The sequence below is a fragment of the Natator depressus genome, chromosome 2 (assembly GCF_965152275.1).
Source record: "Natator depressus isolate rNatDep1 chromosome 2, rNatDep2.hap1, whole genome shotgun sequence".
Lineage (NCBI taxonomy): Eukaryota > Metazoa > Chordata > Testudines > Cheloniidae > Natator > Natator depressus.
The window spans coordinates 228,667,631-228,690,964 of NC_134235.1; the positions used below are offsets into that span (position 1 = coordinate 228,667,631).

Genomic DNA, 23,334 nt, shown 5'->3' on the forward strand with positions numbered 1-23,334 from the left:
ACTAGTGCCAACCCTACAACTAACTACAGCTCTGCCTCCCACCAACTTTGCTACCTATCCTCCTCTCACCCTGTGATACCCACCAGTCTAGGAAGTTCTAGGAAGAGTTGCCTTCTTTCCTTCAAGAGCAGGAGGCCTTGCTGTAATTGGTAATGGGGTGCGGCAACAAAGCATCAAATAAAAAAGAAAAATTTGACATAATTGTGCTTGTGATGTGTGGGTATGTGGTTTTTTTGAGGGGTTTGGTTTTAAATCAGTTTTCTTAATCCTATATTTAGTTTGGTTGCCAACTTCATTAAGGAATTTAGTGTACTAATAAGTATGTAACATAAGTGCTTCGAATATGTGTCAATATGGATTCTACTGTAGGTGTGCATGTACCTAATGCACACAAGCTCAGAATGTTTTGAATACTAGCGTCTGGCAGAGCTGTGCATAAAGGGTGGCATGGTCTTGACCCTCCCTCAGTTCCTACTTATCACCTGTGACAGGGAGATGGAATCTCGACTGTGTCTGACCTGTTCCTGAACTTCAGATCTCCGTTTTGTTGAAGAAACCATCTTTAATTCTTTGCATTAAATACTTTTATTAGACTTTTAGACATTCCCCCTCCCCCAACAAAAAAACCAAGCGGGATGAGACTGTTTGGACCAACTGCTAACTATGGTGAACTTGAACCCCACTGGGTGTAAATCCTGTCCTTTTTTTGATGCCTAAATGCCCTGAATAGATGGACACTGCAGATGCCTGGTCTGTGTCAGGGAGGGTCACATCCCCAACTAGTGTTCCTTCTGCCACTCATTCTCTTCCTGCATCAAAAATCCCAAGATTTGAGGCTCAAGATGCATCTCTTGGAGCAATCCATGAACGTAGCATCCGATCTAAGAGCAGAGATACTCTCCCTCCCAGAACCAATAAGACTGTCTTCGTCAAGTGCCCCAACTACTGGGCACTGCACCTCAGTTTGAGCAGGGAGAAGAAGCCAAAAAGGCACCTAGGCTATTGGGACCAGAACCAATATCCCTGATGCTGATCACGCCAACCTCAGAACACAGAGAGAAGGGCACTGCCACACCAAGCACAAACACAGCATGGAACAGTCAGTGCAACCATCCTGCAGAGAGGACTCAAAGCTCAGAGAGAAGCCCCTGAAGTCCTCAGCGTTGACAAGGGATAGCGCCAAGGCACCAGCAGCAAAAAAGACCCAAGAGATGGTTGCACCAGTCCAGACATCAACACCAAGATTTATGCCAGTATCAACCTTAGAACTGGAACACTTCCCAGCATAGGTACCCACTTTCTAACGTGCCCGGTGGGTGCTCCCACCAAACTCTGCCCCAGACCCTGCCCCCACTACACGCCTTATCCCAAGGCACCACCCCCACTCTGCCTCTTCCCACACCCACCCCACCACTTCCTGCCTCGTTCCACCCCCCTCCCCCCGAGCACGCCCCACCCTCGCTGCTCCCCCTACCACCCAGTGCCTCCTGCATGGGGTGGAACAGCTGATCATGGCAGGCGGGAGGCACTGGAGAGGAAGGGAAGGTGCTGATAGGGGGGCTGCCAGTGGGTACTAAGCATCCACCATTTTTTCCATGGGTTCCCCAGCCCTGAAGCACCCATGGACTCGGCGCCTGTGCTTCCCAGTACTGAGATATGTCTTCAGGGAGCCCCCCTTACCTCTTCTCTTGGCACTGTAATACTCGCAGTGGTGGTGCCAGAGCATAAGTACTAACCTAAGGGCAGACTATTAAAAAAAACCAGGGCACAAACCGCAAATTGGTTGTGAGTTCTTAGATTTCACTAACCAACTGCATCAAGTGCAAACTCCTCAGGTATATTAAAAGCCTTAAACAGAGTCACAGACGAAGTCCCCTTGGATACTCCACTCTGTTTTGCCACCCAGGTGAGTTCATCTCTGTGATAGGTGGCCTTCAAGACCAATAATCACAGCAATGTTCAGGTTACTTTTAGTCGTGAAGGATCAGTCAATTGCTCCTTCGATCTCACATCAAGAGACATTGCTTGTTGCAAATCCTATAATAAACTTTATGAAGATTTACTAAAAGGGAAAGGAAACTAGATAGTTATTTACAGGGTTAAAGCAAGCAACAACAAAAAAGACATGAATGAGTTGCAGTTTTAGGTTTTAATAGGTAATAGAGGCATCTATAATCAGCAAGCTCTATTTGTCCTTTAGGGTTAACCCAAACTAAGCAGCAGATGATCTCTTGCTTATACCCAGGAAACACCTTACCTCTCCAGAATCCCAGCAACATAGAAAGCCTTAGTTTCTTTTGTTTGGGGTTTGCATCCCCCTCCTGCCATGTGCTCTCAGATGATGGGAGGAGTCCATTTGCATGACTCCTCTTTCCTGGGGAGTAGGAAAAAACCCAGAGTTTTTAGTCTTTTTGTTGATGATTCCTCAATCCAGATATAGGGAGTTTTCAGCTGTAAGATCCAACCCTAGCCTGTCTGATATCAATGGGACTCCTTTTTCAGGAGCGGCATAAAAATTTTTGTAGAAGAGCAGGTCGTCACATGTCCCTCTCCTGTATGGCGAATCATACAGTCTCAGAAGCTCACACTACACCCACTCAAATACTACATTATAGTTGTAATGTAAATACAGATGGAATACAAATATTACAAGAAAGATTAATGCATGCAGCAACTCACAAGCATTCAATAGACTCAAAACAGACATTTTCTTATCATTCTAATAGCTGTCCTATCAATATTAATCCACAAGTGATCCAGACAGATTTCAGCTATGTATCTGTCAATGTTCATTTGAGACATGGAGACCTTGGCATGAGCTGGCACCTGCTCTGCCAGCATCACAAGCTCCACCAACATCAGCACCAGAACCACATCCATTACTACCACCTTTTTCAGACAGCTATTTCTTCTCCCCTGCTTTGAGCAGGGAACCATTGCCCGGGACACAAGAAGAGTACCGCAGGGATATTTCAGGGGCTTCTGGTATCAAGCTCCAATACAGGACTGGCAATGGATGAGCCTCCCATAGTCTGGCCACTACCAATACAATCTGTTGCCATGGCTGTACTGGCCTTAAGGAACCCACCTTCCCATAGATTCTGGGCCACTTCCCATGTCTTGGGAGAAAGGAGGAAATCTCTTTCACTGCCAGCATCACTGGCTAGAGTGCCATCACCAGAACCAAAGGGACCTCCTTGGGAGGTGACAGAGGTAGCTTAGGAGACACCCAGCTACCCTCCCTGCCTAAAAAAAAATCCTCCTCCTCCCCATATGAAGCAGTCATAGTGGCCCTGACAATGGTTGTAGGTGACTTCTGAGCTTCCCAGAAGTTGCTCTCAATGCAGCAGACACATGAGACATCGAAACAATGCTGATCCAAGAGGATGCCCATAAATTGTTCAACCTCCTCAGCTCGTCTGCACTCACAAGAATTGTCCTTCCAATCAATAATGACATTCTTGACCCAGCAAAGGGTCTGTGGACTAAGCCAGCCTCACTCCCTACAATTTTGAAACTAGTAGAAAAGCACTATCAGGTCCCACCAAAGGGCTTCAAGCTCTTGTATGTGTACGCAACTCTGGGGTCACTCATTTCTGCAGTCTAAAGAACACCAGTTCTACTAGGGGACTCTGAAAGACAATGACCCCAAGAAGTTGAATACAATAGGCTTTATTGCCCAAAGATAAACAATTAAGTGCTGTTAACAAAGTACAAATTCCTGATCTGGGTGAGAGTAACCCTTTCCTCTCTCAGCTTCTGGTCCTTGCAGCAGCTCAGACCTGGGCTCTAGCCTGAGTCTGAATGTCTGCAATGCAATTTTATAGCCCCACAGCTCAAGCCCAAGTCAGCTGGCACAGGGTAGCCACAGGCGTTTTATTCCAATGTTGGCATACCCTGTGTAGGATAAATATGAATGTAACCCCCAAGGAGATTACCTAGATTCCTGGGGCTCTGTCTGCTGACAGCTTAGGGAGAGGCACACTGTCCCTGGTAGGGACGGGGAGCTAAGGCAGACTCACAGAGTCTGCCGGGCAACCAATAGGGAGTGAGATGCCCTTCCCAGGGAGCTCAGGAAAGGGGAGAAGCCATTTTTTGAGACAGTCTGGAGCCAGCCAGGGCAAGGGCAGGATTTGCTGTGTGGGGGAGTTGGTGAGTCCCACGCCTGCAGGCAGGGTTCCCCCTGAGAACTGGCCTCTAGGGACCTGAAAGCAAGATCCCTCACCTGAGGTTTTCCCTCTCCACTGATGGCTCCCAGTTTGTACAGTTTTTCTGGGAAACTTCCCCAGCCAGGGTGCGTTAGCCCTCCAGCTCCCTAGGTGAGACCAGTCAGCATATGGTCAGCTCTACTCTGGCTGCTAGTCCAGGGTTGCTACCTGCTGTGAGTGTGTCTGGACGCTGGGGTAGGAGACTACAGTTTGGATTTTAGTATAAGTATGTAATCTGCACCTTGAGCCCTGCACCCTTTGTGGTAAGGGGAAATCCTGGGACCAGAAGCAGCCTGACTCCTGCCTGAAGAGGATCCCTGCCAGCAGAGATCAGCCCCTCTGCAGTGACTGAGGAGTCCAGAGTCATCTCTGAAGCTGAGGATCATTCATGGAGTTTGTGAGTGCACCATCTTTTAGTCAGTCAGGGAATTTGTTTTGGGGACCCCCTACTCCCTGAACTGTGTCCTCAAGCCAGGGAGTAAGGGTTTGGGGATTTTATAACCTGCTGCATATTAAACCTGTGGAGGGACTTACCACCTCCTCCCACTTGTGAGTCCTTTGGGCTGTACTGAACACACTCAGCCACACTGCTAAAACACTGCAGAAAAGATATTGTGGTCATCGGTCATCAAGGGCCCCAACAAAGTACGCAAACCACTAATCTTACATTTGCTACATCAGGTCCCATGACTGGAGAAAGTCACGGGTATTATCAGCATGGGCACCAGTGACCCTAAGAATAGTGTTTTACCCTGTTATATTTGTCTCCTGTTTAATACAATTACTGTGTTGAATACATTGTATGTATTTGTTTTATTTCTTGGGAGTCTCCAACTATCTGGCTAGTAAGTGGGGGTTACCCTGTGGTTAGAATTTTCCTCCCAAGCTGCCCTGGTGACCCTGCCAGGAAGGAGCAAGGAGTGGGGTGGAGGCACTGCCAAATAAATTCATAGGGAAAAATACAGAGGATAGACCCTGCTGAGTGGATGGCAGGATCCAGAAGAACCCAGACCTGTCCCTCAAAACCTGTAAGCAGATTGGCATTAAAGAAGGTAATCAGGTGGAGAAGGGGCACTACATGAAATTCAGGAATTAGGGATATCTTAAGTTTGGTTAAGGAAATATGAGTTGTAAAGAAAAGTCTTGACCAGCAAGTAGAGGGAAGGCCTTGAAAATAATGAATTAAAAGGCCAGAAGGCATGAAGTAGGGAGATCTCTGGTTCAAAGAATAACTAATGAAATAACGGACGGTTTCTAAAAAGAAGGCTTCTGACCAATATGGGTGATTGCAAATGGTTTTAAATAAGACAGAGGATCTGTGTTAAAATGAGCCAATATGGCTCTTCCAACTACACGTGTCAGAGTTATCTCAAAATTAGGGCCTATGTGAACCCAGATACAGAAGAAAAAGTGTTGGTCAGCAAGAAAGAGTGGAAGAGATAGTAAGGCAAGACCTTGGGAAGAAAGCAGGCTGTAAGCACCCCTGGATTTAGTCCATTTGTAAGGACTTGATCAGATGCTTACAAATGTTGTGTTACTGTTTGGACATAGTAAATTTGCTTATTATGTAGACGTTTTAGGCATGTTTAGAGTAATAGTATTAATACCTTTTGGCCTTTGAATTTAATAAAGAAATGTATGGTTAATGTTGTGGTAATAACCTGCATAAAATAATAATAATTCCAACACCCTGAGAAGCCTCAATTGTGCCCTCTCCCTGTTTGCCTGGCTGGGCCTCCTGGTGAAGTATGAAAAATCATCTTTCTCACCCCATCCCTGATGATAAGAGTTCATAAGGGCTATGATAGATCCCACCACAGGAAAGGCTTACTTACCTCAAGACAGATTCCTCACTCCCCACTTATGACTGAATACAGTGATTTTATACCTGGCTATACCAGGACGGAATTGCCTTATGTTATTAGCCCATATGTCCATGTGTATATATGTGACCCTGTTTGCCAGACCTTGCCTGATGCTCCTACAACTCTGGCTCAGGTTGGTCTACTTTCCTGCAAAGCATCAGATAAGCAAGACCGCTTTAATTCCATTCCATGTACTTGAAACACTGACCTGGTGGCTGCATTACAACAGAAAGGGGGCATTTGTGGCCTCTTCACCATCCAGAGCATTACTCATGGAGGTGTCTGGGATGGGCGTGGTAGCCCACCTGGATCATCTTCAAATACAAGGGACAAGGTCTCTAGAGAAAATGAAACTATACATAAAGGTCTTAGAGTTCGGAGCCATTAGAGTGAAGTGCATGGAGTTCCTCCAGGTCCTACGACACTCTGTAGTACAGATACTGACAGACAATATGTCTCAATGCACTACATAAACAAGGGGGTGCCAGCTCTTCACCCCATCCCCAACCTCTCTACAAGGAAGCGATCATGCTATGGAACTAGTGTTCCCTGCAAGGCATAACCCTGTTAGCCTTACACCTCTGGGAGCTAATAATGACTTGGCAGACTTCCTAAGCAGACAGACAATCTACCACGAACCAGGAGTGGTCTTTGCTGAAAGACATCACCAACTATGGATCCCATGACCCACGCTTCATTCCCTGCTTTGAGAGTCCTCATTTACCATGGACTTCAAACTGCAAGGGAACTAAGGGAGGATTGGGGCCACTCCACCCTTTATGCCTTTGTATGGGAACACAAGGAGGCTCAGAGTGATGCATGGCCCCGACAGACATTGCTGTTTCTAAGCTCATGTACTTGAGGTGCATGCGTACCTATGGTGGGATCCACACTGACTACAAAATCTTGAAAAACCAGTTACTGCAAAGTAAATAACCATTCTTTTCAAGTCTACTAACACTGAGGATAGAGACCTACAGCACTTTGCTTAAGATGCCTTTCATAACATCTCATGCAGTCTCACTTGTGATTACAGGATAGTCTTTATTATTCTAACTACTACATTTGGATTAAATAAGATGTTGTTTAGCACCAAATTACCAACTGCAGTCATAGTAATCTGGTCTGTTTAGAACTTGTTTTGCTGTATGGCCTGGGGAAAATTCAGGTCAGGTTTGCTACTGAATTTATGAGAGTAGTCATGCACCGTTTTTATTGGTCAATGTAACAGTGCCAGACTCACCACAGAGGCACCTCCAGCTGGTTGGTTAGGGAATTAGCTCTTTCAGCAGCACACCTTCACTAGTAGTGTCTCACCCTCCGTTACTTTCTCAGTCTCCACCATCCTCACTGTCGGAGCCCCATTACTCCCAGACCATGGCATACGCCTCTGGACACTGCCCTCCAGCTGTGCCTGCTCCGCTGCCTCTCCCCCCCCTTCCAGGGGATCAGCAGCTTCTGGTTCTATCATGTGGCTCACTGCAGTCCTCAGTCTAGCCCCTTCCTCCAAGGGCAAACTTCAGTCTGGCTTAGCCACTGATCACTGGCAAGTGGGAGGGAAAGGGGGAAGCCCAGGCTCACCCACTATTCTGGGCCCTGACCCAGGGACCCTCTAGTGGCAGCCACTTACTGCCCTCCTGCAATTCTCCTCTACTGCCTGCTTCCCTGGGCCACTTTCCCATAGCCCCAGCACCTTCTCTGCCCCTTTGTGTCAGGGCCCCAGTCTGGCATTCGTTGGCCTAGCTCTAAGAGCCTGTTCTTCTCTCTGCCCTCCAAAGAGAAACTCAGCTCCTCTCTGTCCTGCAGCCTTCTTATAGGGCCCAGCCCGGCCCTGATGGAGGCATGAAAGCAGTCTCCACTTGATTGGCTGTCAATAAGTCCTTCCAGGATTGGCTGGGGCGCTGCACAGTGTCTCTGGCTTGCTTTAACCCCTTCTATGCCAGAGTGGGGGCAGCTGCCCCACTACACTCAGGTTATATGGAATTGCACCTTGTTAGACTTTTAGTCTAGTTATTAACTCCTGAAAACAGGGATTTAGATCGGAATTACTAACACATTCTGAATGCTTGTATAAATGGCACAACAAAAAAGCATATCATTGTACACGTTGAGAATTGAAGCTGATTGGATCCTCTCAAAATGAAACATGATTACCTGGTGTGTTTGTTTTGGTGCTTCAAGGGAAATGCAATAAAACTCTTTATTGCAGTACACTGAGAATCATTGCACGGAGAACCATTTCGTGCCTGACTTGAGGTTGTCACAACTAAGAGCTGTAGTTGTGATTCAAGCCAAGTCAGAAAAAGGGCATTATTCTTCCTATCTATACAGAATTGAGATCCTGATCATGAAGTCTTTGCACACTTCAATACTCCATAGAAATTTCAGTGTGTTTTGGGTGTATATGAAATGCAGGACTTGTGAAACTTGTGTGTGTCTTGCACAGACCTAATCACTCTAACTGAACATCCACAAAGTCTTTTACATAGTGGTCCTATTTATGAATAAATTATTCTTCATATTTTATTTTTATTGAAGAAAAAACTTGCAGTAAAATTAAGTCCATGAAATCTGATTTTGGTCTGAGTTAGAGAACACACTTTGAGCCCAGTTCTACAATGTGCTGACACCGTCAGCTTCCTCCAAAGCCAATGGGACTTTGAGGGTCTGGGCACCCACGAGGATGAACTCACTTGTGTGTACTCTGCAGGTCTTAGTTGTGGTTTTTGATTACTGCTTTCTTTATTCTTCTAAATATACTTCTGTGGTATTAATGGAATACCTATTTCCTTCTTTGATTAATTTAGGACTTATTCCTATGGGGTTGCACAGAGGACTTCAGTGCAGTGGAAAAACCCTTACATTTAGATGTTACTACAGTCCAAGCCTGTATGGGATCTAGTTATTTTGGAAAAATGCTATTCCCCCCCCCCAATATCAAATCAAACTATATTTTCTATAGATTCATCATTCAAAATTACTCTGGATTAATAACTCCTTAAGCTCATCAATTAAGTAAAAAAAATACACAGTTTAAGTTTCATGAAACTTTGCCTGGATAAGAATCCAAGTGTGAACTAGGGAATATACTTAATTTTATAATCCTTATTCAAGCATTTTGTGCTTATCTGGTTATTTCTTAATCACTTTTAACGCTTCAGTTGTATTTTTGAATAAATATGGAGGCTCTCTAGTTGCCAGAATATTACTTCCAAATTCCCATGGATGTTGTTAATCAACAAATTGTTGGCAACACTGCTTCATATTGATTGGGCATGAAAGTTTTACATTAGTGTAAATCCAGTGACTTCAGTGTACTTCCTCCCGATTTATGCCACTGTGAGATCAGAATTAGGCCCATTGAGTTTAAAGCCTCTTAGTTATATTTCTAAAAAAATTCTGGAAGTATTATCTTTTTTAAAAATCAATGCTCTTTTAAATAAAGTTATTTTATTACAAAAAACTAGCATAAATGGACAGAATAAGACCCTGCTAGGGTTAAGTTGTCGTCATTCCTTCCACTCCTCCAACGGCTCTTCTGACACTATCTTATCTTTAAATAGTGGAGTTAACTACAGTTATGCTCTGACTCTGTAATAACACAGGTCTTTCCTGTGCCGATGGGAACAGTTCAAGTTATAATTGCAAATGGACTGTGTGCCTTCCCTGACCCTTAACGCTTCCAGAGCATAATTTGCTTACTTGGTAACTCTTTGGCCCTATCCACACAGGCAAGCCTAAACTGTGGAATAGCATAGTAGTTGTAATTACTATGCTTCTCTGTGCTTATGAATCTGAAACCATGAACTGTAAGGATGTAGCTCTCTGCTGCAACCATCCCTCTGTGGTGTGATAATGCCTTTGTTGTTAGTTGGTGGAGAAAAATATGTGGGATTGTGTTACTAAAGATCTAGGACAGAGGTTCTCAAACTGTGGTCTGCAGAGCACCAGTGATCTGTGAGCTCCATTCAGGTAGTCTGTGGATAGTTCCCTCTAAGGTGCGCACCTCAGTGGCTGCACAAAAGAGAATGAAGGGCCACCCATCTAATTAGTGGAGCCATGCAGGCATGGATCCACTAATTAGGTGCCTGGACCCTGCAGAAGATGCACATGTAAGGTGAGGTTGTGGCCTTGGGGAGACTAGAGGGTAGGTGGGAGGGGGCACTGCGGTGAGAAGAGAGGGTGGGGGGAATTTGGGACATGCTGGGCTGCGGCAGCCAGAGAAAGAGGCAACTTTCCCCAGCTCTAGGGCTGTGGCTGCCAGGGAGAGATGGCCCTCCTCCCCAGCCTCAGCTCTCTGGTCAGGGAGAGACCCCCCCCCCCGTCCTTCCCAGCCCCAGCTCAGGAGCTGCTGCGGTGGGGGAGAGAGGGAGACCCCGCTCCTTCCCAGCCTCAGCTCATGGGCTGCCATGGCAGGGGAGAGAGGGAGAGACCCTCCTCCTTCCCAGCCCCAGCTTGGGGACTGCCATGGCGGGGGAGAGATGGCACATCCATCACATGAGAAAGGTAAGACTACTGATATTAAAATGTGAGTTATGTGCCTTTATTTGTAGAACAAAAATCTTTATTATTATTAAGGTTTTTTTTAATATAGCGTTTTTATCCAAAGTGCTTTACAATAGTTAGCTAACAGTACAAACAACATTTGGAAAGATCATTAAGTGGTCCGCTGCGACCTTCAGCAATTTTCAAGTGGTCCACAAAAAAAAAGTTTGAGAACCACTGATCTAGGATTTCCCAGGATAAAGATGGACAAGACCTTCCCTTGAAGTCATTCTCATTCAGCTTTCAAGGTATTTATTCTTAAATATATTTCCTGAAAATATTGCAAGACAGTTCAAAGTGCTGTGTTCCCAGTTGTGTATATCACTTGAGAAGCATGCAGACTTGTGCCCCTTTTTTTCCCCCTCATGCAGTAACTTTATACTCGCAAATTCTATCAAGATGCTCTAGTAATGGGATTTCATCTCTGTAACTGTATGTACTGATTTATTGCCTCAGGTACTTCCCTCTTTCCTCACAATCTCTGTATCTGTCAAAAATCTGATCTGCACGTATTGACCAACAATAAAGCTACCTTGAAAGTACCACTTTCAGACAAGAAACATACAGTAAGAGGGAGAGAGACTGGCTACCTTAACTTGGATAATATATTAAACGTAGCTATTTCATATATTTTTATAGTTTGTAAGGAACTTTAAACTATTTCCTGAAACAGAATATTTTCCCCAATTTATAGGTCTTATAAAGCTTATTTACAGCCACATTTATACTTTGCTTTTAGGGAAAGTAAAGTCATCATTATTAATCACTTATGTTATGGTAGTACTTAAAGGGCCCCATTCTTGAGAGAGGCCTAATTATGTTTGACACTGCACAAACACAGGAGTCCACTCATCTTTTTGTGTGCAGCTAAAAGAACAAACAACAAAACTTAGCCTGTTTGATTTATGTGTACTTGCTCACTTATCAAGAATGGGCATCTCTGAGTGATGAGCTAACATCTATGTTTATCACCATTCATCAGCATTTGGCCAGGCCATGTGGAAATGAGGTCATAGTGTGGATTACATCTATGATGACTAATGCAGGCATACAGTAAACAGTATTTTTACATGACACTGTAGCAGAATTGAAGCATGTGGTAAAACGTTCCCTTAAACATTATTCTGACATGCAACTTCTCTTGAACATTAAGATTTTTCCTTAAGATAAATAATAAATGTTTCTGTAAATGTTATGTTCAGACCTTTGTGCAATAGAAGTATTCAGTGAATTGGAAAATCGTCTTTAGTTCACTAGGGCCACAACCAGGTTTGTTCTGTTATCACCAACAGCGTACAACTCCATTCCACCCATTGCCTTAGTGTAGAATACTTAACCTCATACTTATACCTCATTGACAAGAATCTTTTAAAAGTTTGGGCTGGCGGCATACACTTCCTTACTCTTCTGACACACATGACATCGATAAAGCCAGAGAGAAGATTAACAGTGGGCTTTTTTTAAAAGGTTGGAAAAATGAAGGGTGCTGTTACAAGTGCCTAGATTTATCCTTTTCCCACCCAGAAGCCATCAGAAGAACAACCATTTAGGAGGAACTGGATATGTACTATGGATTCATTAGCATTCTGGCAGCAATACTCTTATCCTCACTTAGAGTGTTGACTTCTTTTCCTTTTAACTATACAGTATAAATATGAAGGATACTGTGGAGCAAGAAATAAACATTAAGCCAAATTGTGTGACTGAAGTATAATGTTGGACAAAGATCAAAAGGAACATGTATCATTGCATGCACAGAGACACAGAAGCTTGAACTTCCAGTCAGAAACTCCACCTGGACTGCTCATTCAGAACTCTCGGTGTTTGAATGTGACAGCTGGCTCCTGGAGAGGAGGAGGAGTGGGAAAGATCACTCGTTGGCTCCTGAGAAGGATTGTTGGCTGGCTCCTGGGAGGAGAAAGAGCAGGATCACAGAGGGAGCTGGAGAGCTAGACTGTGGTCATGAAGGCAAGCACTGCTGGGCCCTTATAAAGATTAGGCTTTCCCTGTAGGAGTAAGAAGTAGGAAGGTTACTGAACGTTACTGTTTTGTTTGTTATGTTTACTTGGGTTAAAAAGTTTTTTAGTGGCTTGTCAAACCCAGAAGCTGGAGATTTAGTCAATCAGTGGGTTTTGCAGAGACCCGCAGGGCCCACAAAACAGAGTTAGGAAAAGCAGCCAAGATCATCCAATATTTACAGGCAAGAGTCCTGAGAAGATTAGAAGGGTAAAAAGGCCGAGCCAATGATGCAATGACACTGGTGTTCAAGGTGTGCGCCCAGAAAGGGGCAGGTCATGACAGAAATTTATTGGAATCTCTCTTATCTCCCTTTAAATTGTATTCAGAAAATGTTCCATTGAAGCAAATTTCAAACCATATTGCACCCAGTTCTCATTGCATACATCCAGTTTTTATACCACGCAAGCAGACTTTGAGGCTTCTGTGGCGAATTACAGTAACAAAGCATACACCCATACTGCATGCATCCGATGAAGTGAGCTGTAGCTCACGAAAGCTTATGCTCAAATAAATTTGTTAGTCTCTAAGGTGCCACAAGTACTCCTTATCTTTTTGCGGATACAGATGAACACGGCTGCTACTCTGAAACCTGTCATTATGCAAGGCACTGAATTTAGCTGTATGGAGTGGAAATCTATCAACTTCATGAAAAAACTTGTACAGATACAGACAGACATCTTCCTTTCCACATGCAAACAGATGGACATCATACCAAAAGGACTGAAGATAAAAAATCCACTACAATCTACATACCACACAGACTATGCTGACAGATTGTGCCACACTCTCAAAGAAACTGCGGAACCACCTGATCAACATCCTATACAGCAAATAGGGAAAGATTAAGAATGAGGTCTCAAAACTGGATACTCTCATAAAAAACCAACCTTCCACATAAACTTCCTCGTGGCTGGACTTTACAAAAAGTAGACAAGCCATTTACAACACACACTTTGCTTCTCTACAAAAGAAAAAGGACACTAATCTAAACTACTACATGCCACAAGGGGCCACCACAGTGGTTCCCTTAACCCACCCAGCAGTATTGTTAATCTATCCAGCTATACTCTTAGCACAGCAGAAGAATCTGTCCTATCTCGGGGCCTCTACTTCTGCCCCTCCACCCCCACAAACATGATACAGTTCTGTGGTGACCTAGAATCCTATTTTCAACGTCTCCAACTCAAGGAATATTTCCAACACACCTCTGAACAGACTAACCCACAGAGACCTTCCTACCAACACTACAAAAAGAAGGATTCTGGGTCTAAACAGACTGGACTTCTACATAGAGTGCTTCTGCAGACATGCACGGGCTGAAATTGTGGAAAAGCAGCATCACTTGCCCCATAACCTCAGCCGTGCAGAACACAATGCCACCCACAGCCTCAGAAACAACTCTGACATCATAATCAAAAAGGCTGACAAAGGAGGTGCTGTCGTCATCATGACTAGGTCGGAATATGAACAAGAGGCTGCTAGGCAGCTCTCCAACACCACATTCTACAAGCCATTACCCTCTGATCCCACTGAGGGTTACTAAAAGAAACTACACCGTCTGCTCAAGAACTCCCTGAAAAAGCACAAGAACAAATCTGCACAGACACACCCCTAGAATACCCCTGCTTGGAGTTCTATCTGCTACCCAATATCCATAAACCTGGAAATCCTGGATGTCCCATCATCTCAGGCATTGGCACCCTGACAGCAGGATTGTCTGGCTATGTAGACTCCCTCCTCAGGCCCTAAGTTACCAGCACTCCCAGCTATCTTCGAGACACCACTGACTTCCTGAGGAAATGACAATCCATCGGTGATCTTCCTGAAAACACCATCCGAGCCACTATGGATGTAGAAGCCCTCTACACCAACATTCCACACAAAGATGGACTACAAGCCGTCAGGAACAGTATCCCCGATAACGTCACGGCAAACCTGGTGGCTGAACTTTGTGACTTTGTCCTCACTCATAACTGTTTCACATTTGGGGACAATGTACACCTTCAAATCAGCGGCACTGCTATCGGTACCCGCATGGCCCCACAGTATGCCAACATTTTTATGGCTGACTTAGAACAGCGCTTCCTCAGCTCTCATCCCCTAATGCCCCTACTCTACTTGCGCTACATTGATGACATCTTCATCATCTGGACCCATGGAAAAGAAGCCCTTGAGGAACTCCACTAGGATTTCAACAATTTCCATCCCACCATCAACCTCAGCCTGGACCAGTCCACACAAGAGATCCACTTCCTGGACACTACAGTGCTAATAAGCGATGGTCACAAACACCACCCTATACCGGAAACCTACTGACCGCTATGCCTACATACATGCCTCCAGCTTTCATCCAGACCACACCACACGATCCATTATCTACAGCCACGCTCTACGATACAACCGCATTTGCTCCAACCCCTCAGACAGAGACAAACACCTACAAGATCTCTATCAAGTGTTCTTACAACTACAGTACCCACCTGCTGAAGTGAAGAAACAGATTGACAGAGCCAGAAGAGTACCCAGAAGTCACCTACTACAGGACAGGCCCAACAAAGAAAATAACAGAACGCCACTAGCCATCACCTTCAGCCCCAAACTAAAACCTCTCCAATGCATCATCAAGGATCTACAACCTATCCTGAAGGATGACCCATCACTCTCACAGATCTTGGGAGACAGGCCAGTCCTTGCTTACAGACAACCCCCCCAACCTGAAGCAAATACTCACCAGCAACCACACAAAACACTAACCCAGGAACCTATCCTTGCAACAAAGCCCATTGCCAACTGTGTCACATATCTATTCAGGGGACACCATCATAGGAGCTAATCACATCAGCCACACTATCAATGGCTCGTTCACCTGCACATCTACCAATGTGATATATGCCATCATGTGCCAGCAACGCCCCTCTGCCATGTACATTGGCCAAACTGGACAGTCTCTGCGTAAAAGAATAAATGGACACAAATCAGATGTCAAGAATTATAACATTCAAAAACCAGTTGGAGAACACTTCAATCTCTGGTCACTTGATTACAGACCTAAAAGTTGCAATTCTTCAACAAAAAAACTTCAGAAACAGACTCCAAAGAGAGACTGCTGAATTGGAATTAATTTGCAAACTGGACACTATTAACTTAGGCTTGAATAAAGACTGGGAGTCAATGTGTCATTACACAAAGTAAAACTATTTCCCCATGTTTATTTCTCCTCACCCCCTCCCCCACTGTTCCTCACATGTTCTTGTCAACTGCTGGAAATGGCCCACCTTGATTATCACCGCAAAAGGTTTTTTCCTCTCCTGCTGGTAATAGCTCACCTTATCTGATTACTCTCGTTACAGTGTGTATGGTAACACCCATTGTTTCATGTTCTCTGTGTATATAAAATCTCCCCACTGTATTTTCCACTGCATGCATCCGATGAAGTGAGCTGTAGCTCATGAAAGCTTACCCTCAAATTTGTTAGTCTCTAAAATGCCACAAGTACTCCTTTTCTTAGTACCAAAGCTGTTACTGAATCCTAACTCACACTGAAATGAGGAAAGGGAGTGAAGAAGAGATGCCAACAGAAACAGCTGCATTTCCTGGATGTTTGGAATCCCAAATATGGCAAGTACAATATGGAAGATTTAGAAGTCCTCCCCACACAGTCTTTAAAATAGATAAAACCTAGAAGTATTTTAATGAGAGACTGATTCCCCACCTTTTGTCTCCAATTTTCAATTATTTTCCAGTTTTCCTACTTGCCAAGTCACATGATGTATTGCTTTTCTTCTGTTCATGCATAAATAATTTCTTTAGGCAGAAGCTTCTGTCAGAGTCACAGCAGAAGCTGTATCCACATATTACTACTATAGATACTCTTTTTGCTCTCCCTATTATTTTCTCTTTTTCTCCTACCTTTCCCTTTACAGTTGTTTCTTCCCCAGCCCCACAGATGTATGCTTCCCTACTGTGGAACCACTGTAGTGGTCCTAGTCAATTTAGCTCTGTTCTGCTATTGCCATTGGGGAGAGGCAAAAATTTTCTACAGACATGGAAAAAATGGGATTACCAAATTCTTATGTCCAATTTAAACCTCTGCTGGACCCTACAAGAAATTGCTACATGGTAAATGGAAATCTGCAGGAATCTATAATGTGCCACATCTCTTAGCTTCAAGCATATTTACCACTCTGAAGCAGTTAGCCCCTTCCCCAGCAACTGCTGCAGTTTTCCACAGTCCTACCTTATATTTGCTAGCTGTTCCCCTGCCCCCATCTGCCTTCTTCTACATATCCCATAAAGAGTGCCACTTATAAAAATTTACGAAGGAAAAGACACCACTGTCATGACATGAATATTTTTCCCACTCTGATTTTGCTACTTCCCTTCTAACTTTCCCTTGTTGCCACAAAAGAGCAAGAGGCAAATATATTGTGTCCTCGTCTTTAAGGACCTTGACAACTTAGCTCCCACCACGTTTTCTACACTTTTATGTTAGCACACCTTCTGAGCTCCATCAACATATTTTCATACTCTGTTCCATGTTACTCCTTGTGTGTGAAGCCACTATCCTCTCCTCCTACAAGTCCCTCCTTAAGACCCACTGTGATGCTGGCACGAGTGGCTCTTGACCGTGAGTGCCATCTTTAGGGCAGATAGCCAAAAACCTGGGCAGAACCTCCAGATTGGTTGTATGTTCTATGTAACGGAGCGCCAAATCGCCACAGCAGCGCCTCCTGCTGGTTGCTCCAGGAATTAGTTCTGTCCAGTTGTGGAGCGCCCTCTGCAGGTGGTGTCTGGCCTGTTGTCTGATCTGCTGTGCTGTCTGGAACCCACGTTGCTCCCTGGCTTGCAGCATCCTCTTCTGGACACAGCCCTCCAGCTCTGCCCCACTCAGTTCTCTCCCCTTCCGGGGTATCAGCAGTCCTCAGGCTGCACCTGCGCTCATAGCCAACTGCAGCCACTAAGTGTATCCCCTTGCCACAGGGGCAATAGTCTGTATCGGGTCACGCTCCTCCATAGCCAGGTGCAGTGTAAGGGGGTGGGGGGGAACCCAGGCCCACCCACTACTCTGGGTCCCAGCCCAGGGACCCTCTGGTGGCAGCCATGTCCTGCCCTCTTCCTCTCCCTCTTCCTCTCCCCTCTACTGCTCACGCTCCCTGGGCCACTTCCCTTCAGTCCTGCACCTTCTTGTCCCTTTCCATCAGGGGCCTCAGCCTGGCAGGTATGAGGCTGGAGCTTTTCCTCTGCTCCCCTGAGCCTGCCCAGCCCTGCTCTATCCAAGGTGCTATCCCTGGGAGCCAGCCCTCCCTTGCTTGTCAAGGAGAGACTTCTGTGTCTTCTGCTTTGCAGCCTTTATATAGGGTCCTGATTGGCTGCTTCCAAGCCTTCTCTGATTGGCCGGGTTCTGAGCAGCTGCTCCAAGGGCTGCTATTAACCCTTTGTCTGCCGAAGTGGGGCAACTGCTCCCCTACATTCTATAATTAGATTTCACCAGGCATTACATAAAGTCTAAACACATTCTTATAACACTAATATCTATTTAAACTATACTAATCCACAGGTAAGATAGACTGGTTTCCAGTTATGCACTTGCCAGTGTTCAATGAGGGCCTGGGCCGTTGGCATGAGTTGGCATCTAGTCTGCCAGCATCACACCTACTTCTGCCGTGATCCATGCATACAATAAATTGCCAGCTGATAATGGATAAACAGGTGGCCAGCTGGGATAATTGATATCATTATCTTATTTATTAATACTTTAAAAATACCCTGCAAATTATGTCCATAGTTAATCTATGCAATCATGTGTTCATGTTACTTGTGTTCTCCATTCCCTCCATCTGTTTCTTCTATCCTCTTGTTATGTTTTGTCTTAATCTAAACTGTAAACTCTTTGAGGCAGGACCTGTTTCTTACTGTGCATCTGTACAATGCTCACAACCACAGGGCCTTGATCTCATTTGGACCTTGGGATGCAACTATAATACAAATAATAAATGGAAAAAATTGATATCAAACCCGTTTTTTTAGACACCGTACTTTCCTAAATGTTCTTAAACTTCACAAACAACTCAGCAAAATTTCTTAGCAGTAGTAAATATAGAGTATACAACTGTCAGAAAAACATTGGCAGATATAACCAGTAAGTTTGTTACGAATTAAATTCTGTCAAGTGGCAGTGTGTATTTCTCCTCTGTAGGAAGGTCTTGGATTTCTTTATATACTCTTCTATGGAATTTTAACTTGTAGTCCCAGGTACGCTGGTTCAACATATTAAGCAGTAATAAATTAAATACTGTGTTTCACAACTGTTGGTATTATCCAGCTAAATCTAAATAGTCTGTCAAATATTTCAAGCATTAATAGCCTTTTATGAAGAATTTTAAGGTAAATAGAAGAACAACAAGTTGGGGCAATACTTGTTCAGATGATCACTTAAAATATTATCTAAGCTCTTTCCCCTCCTTCCTTTCTTCACTTGTCAGTGTTCCAGCTGGCATATTTAATGTGTTGTTTATGTGTCAGTTATATATCCAGTACTTGTTAAAGTTAAAAGTGGCTAATACTCCAGCATCCAGTTTAGCATCAGTGAATGCCAGTGTTGTTCCACAATTGTTTGTATGACTCTGGTTAGCCTTCTATACTATCTGAAAACTTCCCGGAATGTGCAGGGTAATCACTGATAACAATTATGTCAGTGGAAACTTTAGCTGTGGGAGATGTTTTCTTTTTATTACCACAAACATATCTTTAAGGTATGTTCTACAATAACAAATGGCCATGTGCTCCACTGTGCTGAATGGTGCAGAGGAGAGTGCACTCACATAAATCCATGGAAAATGGGTGAAGAGAGTTGCTAGGAAGGGAAAAATAGCTGGTTTAACAGTATATCCTGCTCACTCTGTACAACTCTCTAGCCCTTCTGTGGCCACAACATGCATGGTGAGCTCTACATGAATGGGGGATGAGAGAGAGTGCATGGAAAACCTGATATGGGAAGATTTAGGGAATAGTCAATCCATATGTCCTGGTCTCTCCAGAGCCAATAAGTTACACTGAAAAATAAAACATAGCCTACTCTGTTCCAGGAATCAATAATTCCTCCCTCTACAGCTTGTAAACACCATAGAGAATGCATGTCTGCTGCTAGCGCAGGGCCCCAGTCAAAGGCATAATTATGTGGCCATTGCTTTGTGGGTGGTATGAATGGGGGGAACGCACTCTTCCTAAGAATCTGTTTTTCACAAGATTTGGCAGTCACACCACCTGGCAATCCCACTCTACCATTAGTTCTTCCTTTAGCAGGGGAGGATATAGTAAAACACAGACTTAGGCCAACGTTTTCAAACATGGGTGCCTAAAGATAGGCACCTAAATAAGTGGTCTGATTTTTCGGAGATGCTGAGCTCCCATAACTCCAATTGTGAGTACTGAAAACTAAGGGTAGGAGCCAGGATTTCACCCCAGGTCACTTATTGTAGGTGACTAACTGTAGGCACCTGTGTTTGGAAAATGTTGACCTTACTAAATTGTCAGCATTTAAATAATAATAACAAAGGTGACATATTTCAGGATGAAACCCCTCCTTCCATTTTTTTATGTAGGAAGAAGAAAATATTGGTACAATATACTAATGCAAAGAGATTGGTAAAAATTCTTTGGTCAGATCATAGTTGCATAACAAATAGATCTACTGTATATCGTGTGTTCTAATTTTGTTAGCGTGTTTACTACGTATATTTTAAAAATAAAAACTACTGTACTGGTAGTAAATTTATAGCATGTTATAGAGCTATTAGATGAGGAAAGAGCAAGGGAACAGTAATTTTGCTAACATTACCAACAACTGTTTTAATATTTGTCAAGTATATTAAAATGCTCCCTGGCATTTTTATGTTTTGATGATGAATTACATATCTTTTTTCCAGAATGTGTTGTACTCTTATTTATTTAGCTATATGCAAATTGCTGAGTTCTGGGCATAATAATACTTATATTACATAAATTCATAATACTAAAATTCACAACACCTATACATACATAACACACATCTGCCCCTTCATCTCAAATGGCATACCCCCAAATTTACACCTTATATAGTAACAATCATAAATGAATAATAAGTCTACCATACATCAGCACACCACCTTTCCAAACGATTGGTTGGTTGGGGGACAGAATGGTCTGCTGGCCCCTCTGCCAGCAGGCTGGAGGTTCTCTACAAACTCACACCATCATTCCTGACTGGTCATTAGAATACAACAAATTGATTGACTGCGTCTTTTTTCTATCCTCAGGACTGAGCTGCCTTTCTCTGTCTAACTCAACCAAACAATTTTTCTCCAGCTGTTCATACTTCATTTTCTCCTATCTCTGTCTTCATTATTCCTTTTCCCAAAAAGAGTCTTGAGACTATTTTCTCTGTCCTTTTCCTTCTACAGTTCTTGCTTTTACTGCTGTTGGCACTTATGCAATCCGCACTGTTACAGATCACATATATGCTACCACTCTATATGTCACAGTTCAGGGCAACTTCACCTGTGTAACTGCACCAGCCCTCAGTGGTTCAACAAGGGCACATATTGTCAGCTTCCGTCTCCCCAAACTGTTGCCTTTCTGGGTAGAGACCTGTACTTCTCTCCCTTTTGACTAGGTTATTTCCAGACTGTCCAGTTTCCTGCCTTCATTGTGTCATTCCCCGTACAGATTGTTGCCCATGGATGCCTGCTTGCTTTCTCTTTAGAGATGGTTAACAGGTGTAATTGCTATAGTTATAAGGTACCACACAGCACTTACTGTGCAAGTCTACTTTATTCTTAAGATAAAAAGCATTACAGAGAGATATATTAAAAACAAAAAAAGAATCTACACACATGCTAATAAGCTTGCCAGAGTTCACCCAAACATGGATTCTGGCAGGAGTGATCCTTCAACCCCTTATCCAAGATGATTCCTTATCGTTACAAGTTCATCAGAGTTTAAAATCAGGCTATTTATACAAAAACCCTTTGTCTGTTGGTCTGTGGATAATCCAGTTTGAGCTACACTTTTCCAAAGAGGTGGCTTCTCTGGAGATGTTACAACTTGATTGAAATTGTCTAATCATCCCTTGCTTTTCTCCCATTTTACCTTTCCCATGGATCTACATACAATCAGAAGCGGATTACGATTTTTTGGAAACAAAGAATATTTAGGCTTCCCCCACACATCCCTACCATGGGGCCCTGCCCCCTGCTCCTCCCCTTCCACCCAAGGCCCCACCTCCTGGCCTGGCTGGAAGCTGGTAAAAGCTACCCAGGGAGCCCGGGCCACCATGGGGAGCCCTGGACTCTCTGCCTTCTCTGAGCAGTGCGCCCTGGGTGGGCAGGGACATAGGCTGAGGCCTGCTTTTGTGCATCCCAGCCCCCCGCCCAGGGTAGGTGGAGGATCTGGGGCTCCCCACAGCTACCCGGGCTCCCTGGACAGCTCTTACTCCAGCCTAGGGTGACTATACATCCCATTTTAGCTGGGACAGTCCCTTTTCTAAGCCCTGACCCAGACATCTTTGGCAAAACTGGCCATTTGTCCTATTTGCTAATGCCCAGTTTTGCCAAAAAGGGGCTCGGGGTGGGGGGAAGGATGAGCGGCAGGGCAAGCAGGGGGGCAGAGGGGCTCTGGCCAGCTCTGCGGAGGGGGGAGGGGAGAGGCTCGTGCAAGCTGTGTGCAGGGGGAGGGGGGCAGAGGGGCTCAGGACAGCTCTGTGTGGGGGGAGCGGGAGGCCACAGGAGCTCAGCCCAGCTCTGTGTGGGAGGATGGGGGGTGCATAAGGGCTCAGGCCAGCTCTATGCAGGGGGGAGTGAGGAAACGAGTAAGAAGTGATGAAGAAACTCTTGAGATGCTTCATACTAATGGAAATGTAGCTATTTATTGCCCTCTGACTGGGAAAATTCTTAATATGTAATCATTGATTTGTCCAGGTCTAAAGAGTCTTAGCTGCTGGTCTCACTAACTATATTTGAAGGGAAGTTCAGAACATTCTGAAATACAAAAGTCATTCTCTAACTTTCAGAGAAGCTGTAATACTCTATGCCCTTGTGATAGGTTGCTAGCAATGCTCCTGGCTTACTGTGACATCACCATTCATTCTAAAAGTATCAACCTTCCGGGCATGCCAGGTCAAGCAAATCATTTGGACATTAACTAGTGCCTAGTATTCCTTTTATATTTTAAATTCTGAAGTGGTAACTGTGGGAACATATTGGCCTTGTAATTCTTCACTGTAAAAGGTCCCCAGTACTACAGTGAATTCCCCAAACTTGTTGACACGTTAATGTTCTCCAAAATTAAAGATTCTGTGATAAATGGTGACAGGTTTCGGGACAACTGTTTCTCTTAAATACCTAATATTTTTAAAGCATCACAACTTTTAACAATTTTTTTCAGCCTCTCCTCTTATCTTTGTACAAAGTCAGCTAGGAAATGCTGAGTCTAGTGTCAAAGTTTATCCTTTATTGAAATACCTAATGAAATGCTATGTTGTACTATTCCAGTAGCTATGACCTCAGCTGCAGAGCATGGGAATAAAGGAAACGGTTCCCTGAAACTAAGCCAATTGATAACTAAAGAAAAAGTTGCTATTTTTGATGAAGTAGTGATAAATTAATTCCGCTAGCTGAATCTTCTTTAATTTTTAGAGTATAAGAAAGCTAAAAGAGGAAAAA

General features: G+C 44.1%; 1 protein-coding gene across 3 annotated transcripts in view; it reads right to left on the bottom strand.

Moving 5' to 3' along the window:
• Positions 1-23,334, bottom strand: part of C2H10orf67 (chromosome 2 C10orf67 homolog) — a 159,577-nt gene that overhangs the window by 132,095 nt on the left and 4,148 nt on the right. For 2 of the 3 annotated variants that reach the window (XM_074946079.1, XM_074946077.1), the window contains exon 1: positions 2,258-2,294. The exons of the other annotated variant lie outside the window; for it this stretch is intronic. In XM_074946079.1, the coding sequence (XP_074802180.1) occupies positions 2,258-2,279 (22 nt within the window). In that variant the 5' untranslated portion in view covers positions 2,280-2,294. Of the gene's footprint in view, positions 1-2,257; positions 2,295-23,334 lie in introns of those variants that run through there. 3 annotated transcript variants of the gene reach the window in all.